Source organism: Poecilia latipinna, unplaced genomic scaffold (assembly GCF_001443285.1).
Source record: "Poecilia latipinna isolate Pla-1442-1.1 unplaced genomic scaffold, P_latipinna-1.0 Scaffold298, whole genome shotgun sequence".
NCBI classification, from domain to species: domain Eukaryota; kingdom Metazoa; phylum Chordata; class Actinopteri; order Cyprinodontiformes; family Poeciliidae; genus Poecilia; species Poecilia latipinna.
In genome coordinates, this window is record NW_015112914.1 from 616,150 (window position 1) to 628,305 (window position 12,156).

General features: G+C 36.9%; 1 protein-coding gene across 1 annotated transcript in view; it reads right to left on the minus strand.

Moving 5' to 3' along the window:
- The window catches only part of gabra6b (gamma-aminobutyric acid type A receptor subunit alpha6b), a 30,502-nt gene extending 20,210 nt beyond the window's left edge, over window positions 1-10,292 (minus strand). Inside the window, exons 1-7 of the mRNA XM_015034435.1 lie at window positions 10,091-10,292; window positions 9,828-9,946; window positions 9,444-9,511; window positions 7,504-7,724; window positions 5,395-5,477; window positions 3,826-3,969; window positions 3,326-3,478 (exon numbers count right to left, since the gene is read on the minus strand). Of these exons, the coding sequence (XP_014889921.1) occupies window positions 3,326-3,478; window positions 3,826-3,969; window positions 5,395-5,477; window positions 7,504-7,724; window positions 9,444-9,511; window positions 9,828-9,946; window positions 10,091-10,149 (847 nt within the window). The 5' untranslated portion in view covers window positions 10,150-10,292. The remainder of the gene's footprint in view (window positions 1-3,325; window positions 3,479-3,825; window positions 3,970-5,394; window positions 5,478-7,503; window positions 7,725-9,443; window positions 9,512-9,827; window positions 9,947-10,090) is intronic.
- Between the last annotated feature and the right edge of the window lie 1,864 nt (window positions 10,293-12,156).

Here is a 12,156-nt window from a genome sequence, read left to right on the forward strand (position 1 = left end):
GCCGGAGTTAGTTTGTAACAGAAAAAGTGTGACGATTGCAGGAGAGCCTAAATCTAAAAATGTATTGTTTTCCAGAAAGCACAATCAAATAACCCTCTCTGGGTTCTTCGCAGAACAAAAGTCAGGAAATAAATAATAACACTATTAATGAAATAAATAATAACCAAATAACCCTCTCTGGGTTCTTCACAGAAAAAAATCCAGGAAATAACACTATTTATGAAATAAATACCGTATTTTCTGGACTATAAGCCGCAGATTTCTCTGCCGCTCCAGGTTTTCCACAGCGATGCAGCAGCAGCAGGGGGGCGGACAGCCAAAGTTTGAGTCATAACAGGTCAACTGAATATCACATTTATTAGGGTTGAAAAATAAAAAGTTGCCATGTTTAGATTTAACTGAACTGATTACGGTAGTTTCCGAACGGTAACTGTAAAAGTGTTGATCCTTCGTGTCTGCTACTAGCATGTGCTAAATGAACATGAGCTCTTCCTTCTTCTTCTTCGTCTTTAGATTTCAACGGCAGCTTGCACCCATTATTGTTGCACTACTGCCATCTATTGGATCCTAATATCTATACCTCAAATTCTCATAATAATCCCAGTATTATTTAAAAAAACAAAAAATCTTCTTTTTCCCCTCAATGCTATTTAACTGATCAAAATTCTCAAATTTCAATTCCCTATTAAAACCTAATTCTGTTTTAATGGGCTCTTCTTTTATTTCCAATTTTGACTTCCAATGATTCACTTCCTGCTAAAGAGCCCCCTGGTGGTTGAAGAAAAATCCAAATGTAAGCTGCACCGGGCTATAAACTGCATGGTTCAAAGCTTAGGAAAAAAGTAGCGGCTTATAGACCGGAAAATACGGTATATGAAAAAAAAATCTAAATGCTCTCTGGTATTGTTCAGGGGGCCGGACCAAATGTGGAGGCGGGCCGGATCTGGCCCGCGGGCCGTAGTTTGGGGACCGCTGATCTAGAGAGTTTATACTGACAATGTCCCTTAAAGTACTGTGCAGTGACGCTTTCAAAGGCCAACCCATACACCCAAATCAAAAGCTGTGTCTGCCTTCACACCACTGCCAGTTGGACTCTGCCAGTGTTACAACTTTTCACAGATTCTATTTGTGTGGTTCATGGGGAGGATGTCTGGTTTAGGAACCTAAGGGTCTCATAATTACCTCTTGCAGATGATGTGGCATCTTTACCGCACCCTGAGGCATTTCTCAGCCATTTGTATGAGTCAGCTCCTCTCAATCTGCAGCCATAGTTTTCAAAAAAGGTGGATTTACTCCCTCCAGTTCATTCTTTGTCTAAAATGGACAAGTTTAAGTACTGAAAAATGGGTGCTGTTCCAGTATGTCGTAGTAAAGAAAGACATGAGCCAAAACAGTAAAGTTCTCTATTTAAAGATCTGTTTACCGACAGTAAACATACCTGGGAAACAGAAATGGGAAGCAGAATATAACTTTCTATTAAAGCTGCAAAATTTTAACCAAGATTGGTTCTGAATTCTCCAAAGAGTTCTTCACCACAAAGGAAATAATAACAATGTATTCCATGTGTTTTTAACAGTTTCATCCAGCTTGTTATAAATCCAGATGCAGGTTTTCTAAGTTTACTTAGGGCTCATCTAGAGAATAAACAATTTATCTCATATCCAACAGTAGGAGACCAGAAAACTGCAGGAAGAATGACATCAATGACTTGCCACAGATTGCATTTCTACATGGGGTCTGAACTCCCTTACTGACTCTAATGACTTGGATCTATTCTCTAAAGCAAAGTGCAGGCTTGTTGAAGCATTGGCTCACTTCGGAAGAAGAGGGTAAAGCTGTGAGCTGCAAGAGGTAGCAGAGTAATTCTACTCAGCTGCTGCTTGTTGAATTTCCCAGAAGTGGAAATGCATTTGCAAATGATAGCTCTTGCCATGTACTTTCACACATTTTCTATTCTTCATTGTCTCTTTTCATGCCTGTTATTCCTCTCAGTTTATCTCTGTCTTTGTTTAGTGTCTCTCACCCTCTCGGCTCCCGGGGCTGGAGCTCAGTGGCAACTGTAGCGTAATGTAATGCGAGAAAGTGGAACCTGTGAGTGCTCGGAAGAGAGCCAAGTAAACATCCTCCCCCTCTCAGTCCTGGCATGACCAGTTCCAAAACGGATATTTATTCCCAGTTAATTAAGCTGCACCACAGTAGAGGTAGAACTGACAAATTAAAGTTCAGAATTAGAATTAGAGTGTAGAACAGAAAATAATCATGTTTCTCTTGGTGGAAAAAGTTCTACAAAGAAGTCTCAAAGAGCATTTTGAATCAAAAAGTCAAAGATGGAAATATGTATGCTGTCTTAAAATGTTATGGCTTTAAAATTGGGCGTTTCACTTACAAAGTGTCTATATGTTTTTATCCGTCACTGTAGCTAACCAAATGTGCATTCCACTATAAATGATAAAGATTGGGGAAATTTGTAAAACCATGTTAATGCCACGCAAATTAAAGTATTTTTAAAAAGGTTGGTTTGTTTGGTTTTAAATGTTTGCAAAACTGAATTTGCACATGCTTCTCATTCTGAAAAAAGGCAGAGTTGTGCCCATCTTCACCCAGCAAACAGTGTTTTTTGCATTGACATAATTTATATGGAAAGTATTTGCAGCATTTCACTTTATGCTACAGCCTTATTCCAAGTTGTATTAAGTTAATTTCTTTATCCAAAATTCTAACAGCAAATACTCCACTATGGCAATGTCAAAAAAAGATTTTTGAGTGCTTTGCAAAGTTATTAATAATTAAAAAAAAAAACAAGAAATCAAATTGATGTAAGTATTCACAGCCTTTCCTTAATACTTTGCTGATCCACCTTTGGATCAACAGCCTCAAGTCTGTTTGAATCTGAAGCCACAAGCTTAGCACACATGTAGGCAGCTTTATCCATTCTGCTTTGCAGTTCTTTTCCAGCTCCACCAGTTAGGATGGGAGATGTTTGAATCAACACAAACTGGCTTCTGACACAAATACAGTTTTATGATGAACATCTAACAAGCTACAAGTTCATGAGAATCTGAGCATCTTCTCTGTTTCACTAAGTAACTTTAGTGACCTAACAATGAAAACAGCCTCAATTGTTTGAAAGACCATTTGGCTGCAATTTTTGGCAAACATTATGTGTGTTGTATTTTTCACAAAGCTCAATTCTGAGAGACAAAGAATGCATGAGCCTTCATATACAGTAGTATAGTTTAGTGTCTATTTTTAATTTGAAATGAAGCTTGAAAAGTAATTTCGTAAATTATACCAAAAAAGCAAAACGGATTTAAAAGCAAATTACCAAAGACAGTCCGAGCTGGAACTGATTCCTTGTTAATCCAGAAGGAAACTTGTGCCAGAATGACAGTCATTATGCAGGGAATGTAGGTCTGAATCAGGAAGAAACCCATTTTCCTTTGAAGATGGAAGTGGACAGTCATTATGACATATTCACCTGCAAGAGTTAAACATAAAATCCAAATCATACAAACAGTTCATTTTTACAAGTTTTTTTGTGCAATGTTTCTTAACAACTAAATCTTAAACCCAACATAAAAATGCAGAGATGTTATAACACCTTCCCATAATGTCAAAATGCTGGATATATTATTATTTTTACTGCTCAGTTCCAAACTCACAAATGCTTTTGGAAACACTAATATTACATTTAGAAAGGCTCTTGATACGCAATGTAAAAAAAAAAAAGATCAGTTAAGCATGGGTTATGCCAAATATGAACAAAAAGCTTTCAGATCTAATTAGTGTAATTAGTGAATGAGTTTAGAAGACAAATTTGATGACCTGTGTTGGACTTCAGCCTCTCGCTTGATACAGTCTGGCCAATAAGGTCATACTGCAACAAGCTGGATGATTCCTGTGGGACTTCAACAGAAGATAAAGGTCCTTTCTTCCATGTGTACACAATCTCACTGATGGGGTATGCATCTACGGAGAAGATATGTGAGACCTTTGTTAGAATTTGGTTCTCAAGAAAAAATATACAAACTGTTCATCTAAAATGTCTAAGAATACATGTTAATGATTAAAAGAAGATAAGCTTTCACTATGAGCACTCCTAATGAAACGTAACCCTTGTGTTTACAAATGGGGTCCAACCAACCCCACACCATACCGTATCACTTGTATCATTTGCCTCAGTCTTCGCACGCACAAGAGTTAAAAGTACATGTACTTTGTTTTGCAAAAAGTCAAATTTTCTAAGTATTTTGTAACAAACCAAAGAAGTGCATTACTAAATAGGGAGGAAAATTAGGTTCAAAATTTCAAAGTTTTGAAATTTTGCCATTTTCAGAACAAAATTCTGAAAATGGCAAAAAAAAAAAAAAGTATTCAGTTCTCTTTACTGTGATAACCTTAAATAAAATTCAGTACAACCAGCTGGCTTAAAGTCTCGTCCCAGGTAAACATTTATGAACAAACAGGAAAAGATAAAAGTATCATGGAGACCAACAAACACACAGACTGGTGACTGAAAAAACAGGAGGAAAGTTTAAAACAGGGTTCTAAAATATATAACAATGTTTTAACATCTTAAATTTATCATCTGAAAATGAAAATAGTGTGGCATAACTATAAGGTGAAATAAATTTCTAAAATAATTCCCTAGAAATTTTGCAACTAGCCATGTAGGGGACATAGCAAGAGTGTTGAAGAACATGTTCTGGTTGAATGAGATCAAAACTGAACTTTTTGTCTTCATGTTGAAAACTACATTTGGTGGAAAAGTTGCATTATGACATAGAAAACAAGAACACTGGAAATGGCAGCATCATGCATTAAAAGAGGGAGTTACAGGGCAAACTCAGAAAAAAATATATTTTAAAGAACTTGATACTGGGACAAATGTTCAACAACCAGTCAAACAAACCCTACACAGAGAATAAGAGCTACAATAGGATAATTTGGTTCAAAATATGTTCATGTGTTAGAAATGTGTCCATGTCTACATATGAATTCAGCTGACCCAGAGACAGCTCTAAGTACAGAAAAATACATATGCATCTAATACTTTTAGATTTTTATTTAAAAAAATAGATAAAGAATTATTGTATATCTCTTTTTATTGATTTTTAGAAATTCATACTACTTGGTGTTCTATTCCATTAAATATCTCAAAATTTCATTAACATTTGTAATGATAAAATATGAAAAGTTCAGAGGACATCCATACTTTTGCCAGACACTGCAAACAAACAGGAAGGAGAAACATATTTGAGCTCCAACATTTGATGTTTCAAACTGCAGCCAGAAGACATCTTGTCAAATGGTCAGTTACTATGTGGCAGTGTGATCATTTGAGAGTGACACCATCTGTCAAACCACTGAGACTTAACAAAAGACAAAACTCACAGCTCCCGAATTTGAGTGGGCAGGCATGGCCATCCATTGGGAAGTTCATGAGGCGCATTGGACACTCTGCATTTATAGTTAATCTGTTAGAACAAGGAAAGCTGAAATCAATTTTTCATTTAAACCAACACTGGATAATGGTTTCATCTGGATTTTGCAGCATGGTGCAGTTGTATACATTAGTTAGTACACTGAAACAAAGCATACAAGTATTCAAGATGTGGGAATAAATAAAGAAAAATACCTGCATCCTTCAATCACACTGCATAATAAATGAATAGATTTAATAAACCAAAAATAATAATAGAATAGACGGTCACTAACAAAGGTTGTCTCACAAAGCCCTATTTATAAGAGGAGTATTGATCGCAGGCTCTTATTTTGAAATGTTAGTATTAATAAAGTCTTCATAACTTAAATTGTGTCTGGGTCACAATGACAAATAAGAACATTATTTAAGCATTAAAGGAAAAATATTGTCATACAACATAATTACACCCAACAGTGCTGAACTTGCCATTTCATTAGTTTTAGTTCTGAAAACAACAGCAAATTCATCATTAGCTTTCTTATGAATACTGTTAAAATATATTCTTTTCAATATTATGCATTGTCTTTTCTCATCAGTTAAATATTTCTACTTTACATAAACAGAAACACGATCTGATGATTTCAGTATTTATGCCAAAGCTTTCTTCCTGCCAGCCCTTCAAATACCAGCACTGTAGCTGACCTGTCATGATTAGCATTTAGAAAAAAGTGAAGAAAGAAAACTTAATACAACAGAAAAATATATTGTACATATTTTATCGCGCCAACTTTCATGCACTAGCTTGTTTGGTGAGACATGTTGATGGAATACAGAAAAATACCAAAATGTTCTTATTTTTCACACAGCAAAATGCTTCCCACCGCCATCACTGTAAAAATTACAGAAAAAAACTGAGCATTTTGCCATTGCTTTGGTTCTATGTTTGTGATGCCTAAAATAATCTAATGTAATAATAATATGCTTGGAATTCACAGGCAACATTTCTCCTGAAAATAAAACCCTTAACCAGTTTAATTATACACATTAGACAAAGGGAGACCGTTTTAAATTTCACTTATGATCGTCTTATGATGGCAGGAAATGTGTCTAATACAAAGTTTCTAATGTATTTCATTGTTAAAAAATAAAATTGTTTCAGTTTACATGGCACACAGCAGAGAGCAGCATGTATTGCTTCTAAGTAGGTCAAAACTTTGAGGAAATATCTTAACCCTTGTATGTAGAAATGGGGTCCAACCGACCCCACACACCTAAAACTTGTATCGTTTGCCTCATCCTCACACACACAAGGGTTAAGCACACAGATATAAAAAGCAACTGATACTGAATTATTTAAAAATACAAAAGTTACTGGTAAATTATCTGACAAAAAGCAGAGTCTTTCAAAAAATGCATGAATTTAAGAAATACTTGTGCCTTGCTGAAACTAAAAGATATAAAAACTGTCAGACTATAACTATTGTTAATGCACTTTCTGACATATAACATTTTCAAGGCGTGTGTATATGTATCAGTTTGTTTTCAGAAAAAATGTCTACCAAGATAATATTTTATATACAGCTTAAAAATTAAATAGGATATTTGATTATCTATTTTTCCTGAATCACAAGATGTGTTTCTTGTATTTCTCTTTTAATTAGCTATACCACACTTGCCATCTAAGTAATATGTGTCCATATGTCTTTGAAGCATGTCTCATGGTTTATTGAATGGATTATTTAAAGCTTATAAATTGTACCTTAACCTCTATAAGTCAAGTTGGGCCACACAGATAATCTGGTTATATTTGAAATCTATTTTTTTATACTGTCGCTGACTCTAGTGGACTTTATATGCTGCATATTTACTTTTGGAACAAAGCTTGATGTCATGTTTGTTTGAATTGCTTTCAAGGACTGTTTTGAGTATCAGATGGCACATTTCACATTTTCTGGCACTCTATGATTCTTTTAATGTTTGTGCATATTCTTGGATGCCTATTCAATTGAATAGCTCTCCAGATCTGTGCTCTATTCCGGCTTTGGCTGGGTTTTAACTTTGCAGTCCAGCGCCGTTACCTCATGGTGTAGAGGATGGTTCCGTTTTGCATGATGCGGAACAGCTTGTTTGGAGTGGTCATGTTGTGAGAGATTGACCTCTTGCCATTCCGGAAAAATGTGTCGGGGGTCCAGATTTTGCTGACCATAAGGTTGTTTAGCCGCAGGATCTCAATTGGGCCTTCAAATTTGAGCCGCTCATCAATCCACGTCTGACGAAAGAACACATCCATGGTGTACTCCTGGAAAGGGGTCAAAGTGTTTATTATTACAGGTTTTACTGATACTAACACCATGCATACTGCTGATGCTGCTTCCACCATCTACTATCTTGAGTCATTATTATTTGGTGCCCCAGAGAGAAGGACAGATGGGTATGTGAGCAATGGTTTTTGATGAAAGCAGCTTGATACTATGCTACCAGTGCTGAGTTATTTTCCCACTCATGATTATTATTCATTTTGGGGGAGGGGATACTAGCTGCTATTGCTGAAGGGTTGGGTTATTTAGGCACTTCCAATGAAAAGTTATTTCACGGGGTAATTTTATTTACCACCTTGTTCTTTACTAGTACTGCATTTGAACTCTTTCGCCTTCAGAAATGTCTTAATTTTTCATGCCATTCATTTAACACAGTGTCTCAATCAGTCATCAGAGAGTTTGATAGTTTTGCTGAGTGTGTCAAACAGTTGCCTCATATTCATGATGTGAATTTCCCATTCCCCTGCCAGATGTGGTTACTATCATTTTAGCATGGTGAAATCATTTTCAGCAAACTAGTTTAAGAAGATTTTAACTATGCAATCTGGTCCATTAGACCGATGGAGGTGAAATTCAAAAGACGGTACGTTGAAGAGATGCACATTGTCAGCTTAAGCATTACTCCTTAGTCCTAAGAAATCCCAAGAGTCCAGAAACTATCCCCCAAACACAGGCAGGATGGATTCTTGCTTTCATGTTATGTGTTCCAACCCAAAATGTCACATCTTAATCTTGAAACAAAGTTTTATGGGACTGTGAAAATTGTAGCAAATGTTTCCTGTTCTTACCTGACAGGAGTTAAAGGTGTAGAAGTCTGCTGCTGATGAAGCCCATCTGCCTCAATGTTTAACATGTGCTATATTTGGAGCTACTGTTCCCTTTCTATCATCTTGAACCAGCCCATTTTCCTATGGCTTCTTGTGTCAGCAAAGAATTTTGTCCACCAGATCACCGCTTAAAGGATGTTTTCTCTTTTATACAGTTTTCTGCAAGCATTCCTAACATACTTAGACCAAACTGTTTGGCACCAACATCCACAACACTTTCAAAATCACCTAAATCTCCTTTCTTTCATATTGTGATGCTTGGTTTCAGTTGTCCTCCGCATGCTTAGATGCTTAGTTTTGTCATTCAATTGTCTGATTTGCTAAATCTGATGAACTGCCCAGAAAGGGCTAACATCTTTTGGGAATAAAAATAAAAATAATAACTTTGAAGTCAATAATGCATGTTTTATCAAAGTCAAAGTTTCCACATTTTCATAGGACTGATCTTATTCAGCTTTTAAGAGCTGCTCACATGCTTCACAACACAAATGCCTCCAGCATATTACAGGCTATAGATGCAGTCAACTAGTATCTAAAGCTACAGTGTAGAGCACAAAAGACATATATCAGTCAGCCTATCCCATGCCAGGAGTAGCCAGCCTATCATGTCCCAACATCAGCCACATCAATCTCTCTCTGGAAGGATGGAGTGGAGGGTGAGGGAGGTGGGGGGTAGAGGGGATTGCCAACCAGATTAAAATCCTAAGCTGTACTAATGACATCCTGCTCAAATGCCTCAATAATGAAGGATGAGAGAGCTATAAGTTAAGACATATATGCTTTGATTCACTAGGAAAACAGTATATTTGCATACAGCTGTTTAAATCAATACATTTGCAAATTGAAAATTAGAGTTTAACCAGGTTTACATACCATCTCTACATCTGAAACTGGACCAAAGCTGGTGACAAAGATGTCAGTTTTGACCTCCGTGACGGGACCTACAGCAGAAGTATAAGTTGTTGTTCTGACTTTGAATCAAACTATGTAATGTTCCTCAATATCTAAGAAAAAGTTACAATCAAACTTTCATTTTAAAATATATAAATGACAACTTCAAAAATTAGCAGAAATTTCAAAGATCAAGCAAAAATACAGTTGAAATCTAGGGATGATGTATCAGCTGTACCAGCACTAAACAGAAGATTAAATACACACGCACTGGAGTGAAACTATCCTCTGAGAAAAAATAAAATAATCCAAACTGTTAACTGCAAGCAACTGACATGCAAGTCAATAATAGAAATCTGTTTATACCTCCAAATCCAGGTCGCAGCCTGTTGTCATAGCCATCCAGTAATCTATCCAATATACGCGTGATATTATCCAAATAAATACTGGTTTCACTGTGTTGCGTCTCACAAACAGTACTCGCACTGAAAGTAGATCAACACACACAGATCATTCAATTAGCTATTAAATCATAGCAAGAGTGTACAGTATCTTTGTGCACAATATGACTGCGTTGCCATGCGTAAAGAAGTCAGCCAACAATGCAGAGAAAGAGTTGCCACACTTACCAAAACAGGAACAAGCTCGTTAAAACGAAAGCCATGCCTCGCAAAGACCCGATCGACATGTTGCATTATTTTAGAAGCATGATTGTTTGCGGATTTGAGTCCTTCCTTTTATTTGGAAACAGTGCGAGGAGATCGCGCCAGTCCAGCACGACTTGACTTTCCCTCTAGTGCGGTTGCGCCCGCCTCAGCCTGAATTGCTCAGCTGGAAAAGCCTAAAGAGTTTTCAAGAGAGTGAAGAGGAGGGGGAGTAACAGGGGAGCGAGAAAGGGGGGTGGATTTTTGAGTTTTTATTTTATTATTATTATTTTTATTTATTTATTTATTTTTATAGGAGACACACAGGTTTCGAGTGTTAGTGGAACAGAAATCGATAGTGCGTTCAATTGAAGGAAATGATGGTTATTGCCATTTTGATTAAGAAGGTTGGAAAGAACGAAGCGCTGGGAAGAAACCGAGAGAGAGGAGGGAAATGTGAAGGAGATCTTACACGTCAACTGCAGGAACAGTTTCAACCGAAGTCATTCTAAAGCCCCTTTGCTAAACAGTGTAATTTCTGTACGCACCACTGCTGCCTCTCAGCCTTTATACTGTATGCCTGCCCTTTACATGAAAGAGAAGCAAAAACAAAAAAGACAAGAAAAAAAAACATGAAAATTTAGAAAAGTATGATTCACATGGTGGTTCTGTGGTTGAGTGGAGTGGGTGGTAGGTACATTTGGTGCACTATGAAACTCCATAGACCAGGAGCAAGGGGACACAGCATCCAACCAAACTGAGGAATTACCACAAAGTACATTTTTTGTGAGCGTAACCTCAACACAGCTGAATAAATGAGTCCTTCCTTTTATTCCATTGTGCTCTTTGATTTGCTTTCAGCAGAGACCAGCATTGTTGTCTGTTCAGGCACCAGAGCCGTTCTCTAGCTATGTGGGGCCCCAAAGAAAACGTGATTGGGGGCTTTGAAACTGTGACGTCCAGTCAGGGGAAGCCTCACATGTCATCATGTTAAATACTAACAATAAGAGGAAATCAATCTGTCCACTTGACAGTTCTTTGAATTAGTTTTCTGCATTATTTCGAAATGTTTATGTTTTAAATTATTGAATTTGTGCATTGCCTGTTAAAATAAATGGTAGTAGTGAAGTAATGTAGCGCTGTGCCTGAACTCTAGTTGGGTGAGGCAGAAAGTATTGTACCACACTGATAGGGGGCGATGCTGCGCCCCAACCGCACAGTTACCAGTTGCTCTTATGCATGGAAAAAAAAAAAAAAAAACTATAAACAACCAGAAAAATACAGTCTTATCATATTGTTCAACAGTATGAAATTGATTAATGCATACTTTATAGCTGTTTAAATTGAAGTTAAAATATACAAATAAGCTTTTATTTTATATTTTTATATATACTCAAGAGGAGTCAGTGCCTCACCATGAAACTCATCACACATCACAGCTTTGGAGCTACCATTAGCCACCACTTTCATTTCAATTTCATTTAAGTACAACCAACTAAGGCTGAGGTCATGGAAGCACGGTAAGCTCTTTCTAGAAACTTGACCTGAGCTTTGCTTTGGTGGTCCATTATATTGTTCTGGTTCATAACAAGAACAAGTCAATATTTCAACAAACTTGTACCATGGGTTCAATGTGTGGAAAGAAAATATGACCTTAACCACACCACCAGCCAGAACCATCTACGCAGAGCAGGATGGATCCACACAATAATGTTGTTTAAGTCAACAGCTGAAAATTAGACTCATCAAACCAGGCTATGTTTTTCTAATCTGTTATTAGTTTGGTGAGCTGCTGTTAACTGAAGTCTTAGCTTTCTGTTCTGAGCTAACAGCAGTGTATGCTGTGTGGTTTATGCTACTGTAGCCCATCTGCTTCAGGGTCTAGTGGCATTGATGCAGCAAGTGATTAAGTTTCTGTAGAACTACGTCATCAGCCAGACAAGCAATTCTGTTCACTGTTCTCTTACATTAGCACAAACTTTTCACTGGATATTTTCTCTTTTTGAACCATTGTAAAACGGAGATGGTTGTGAGTGGAAATCCCTGTACAT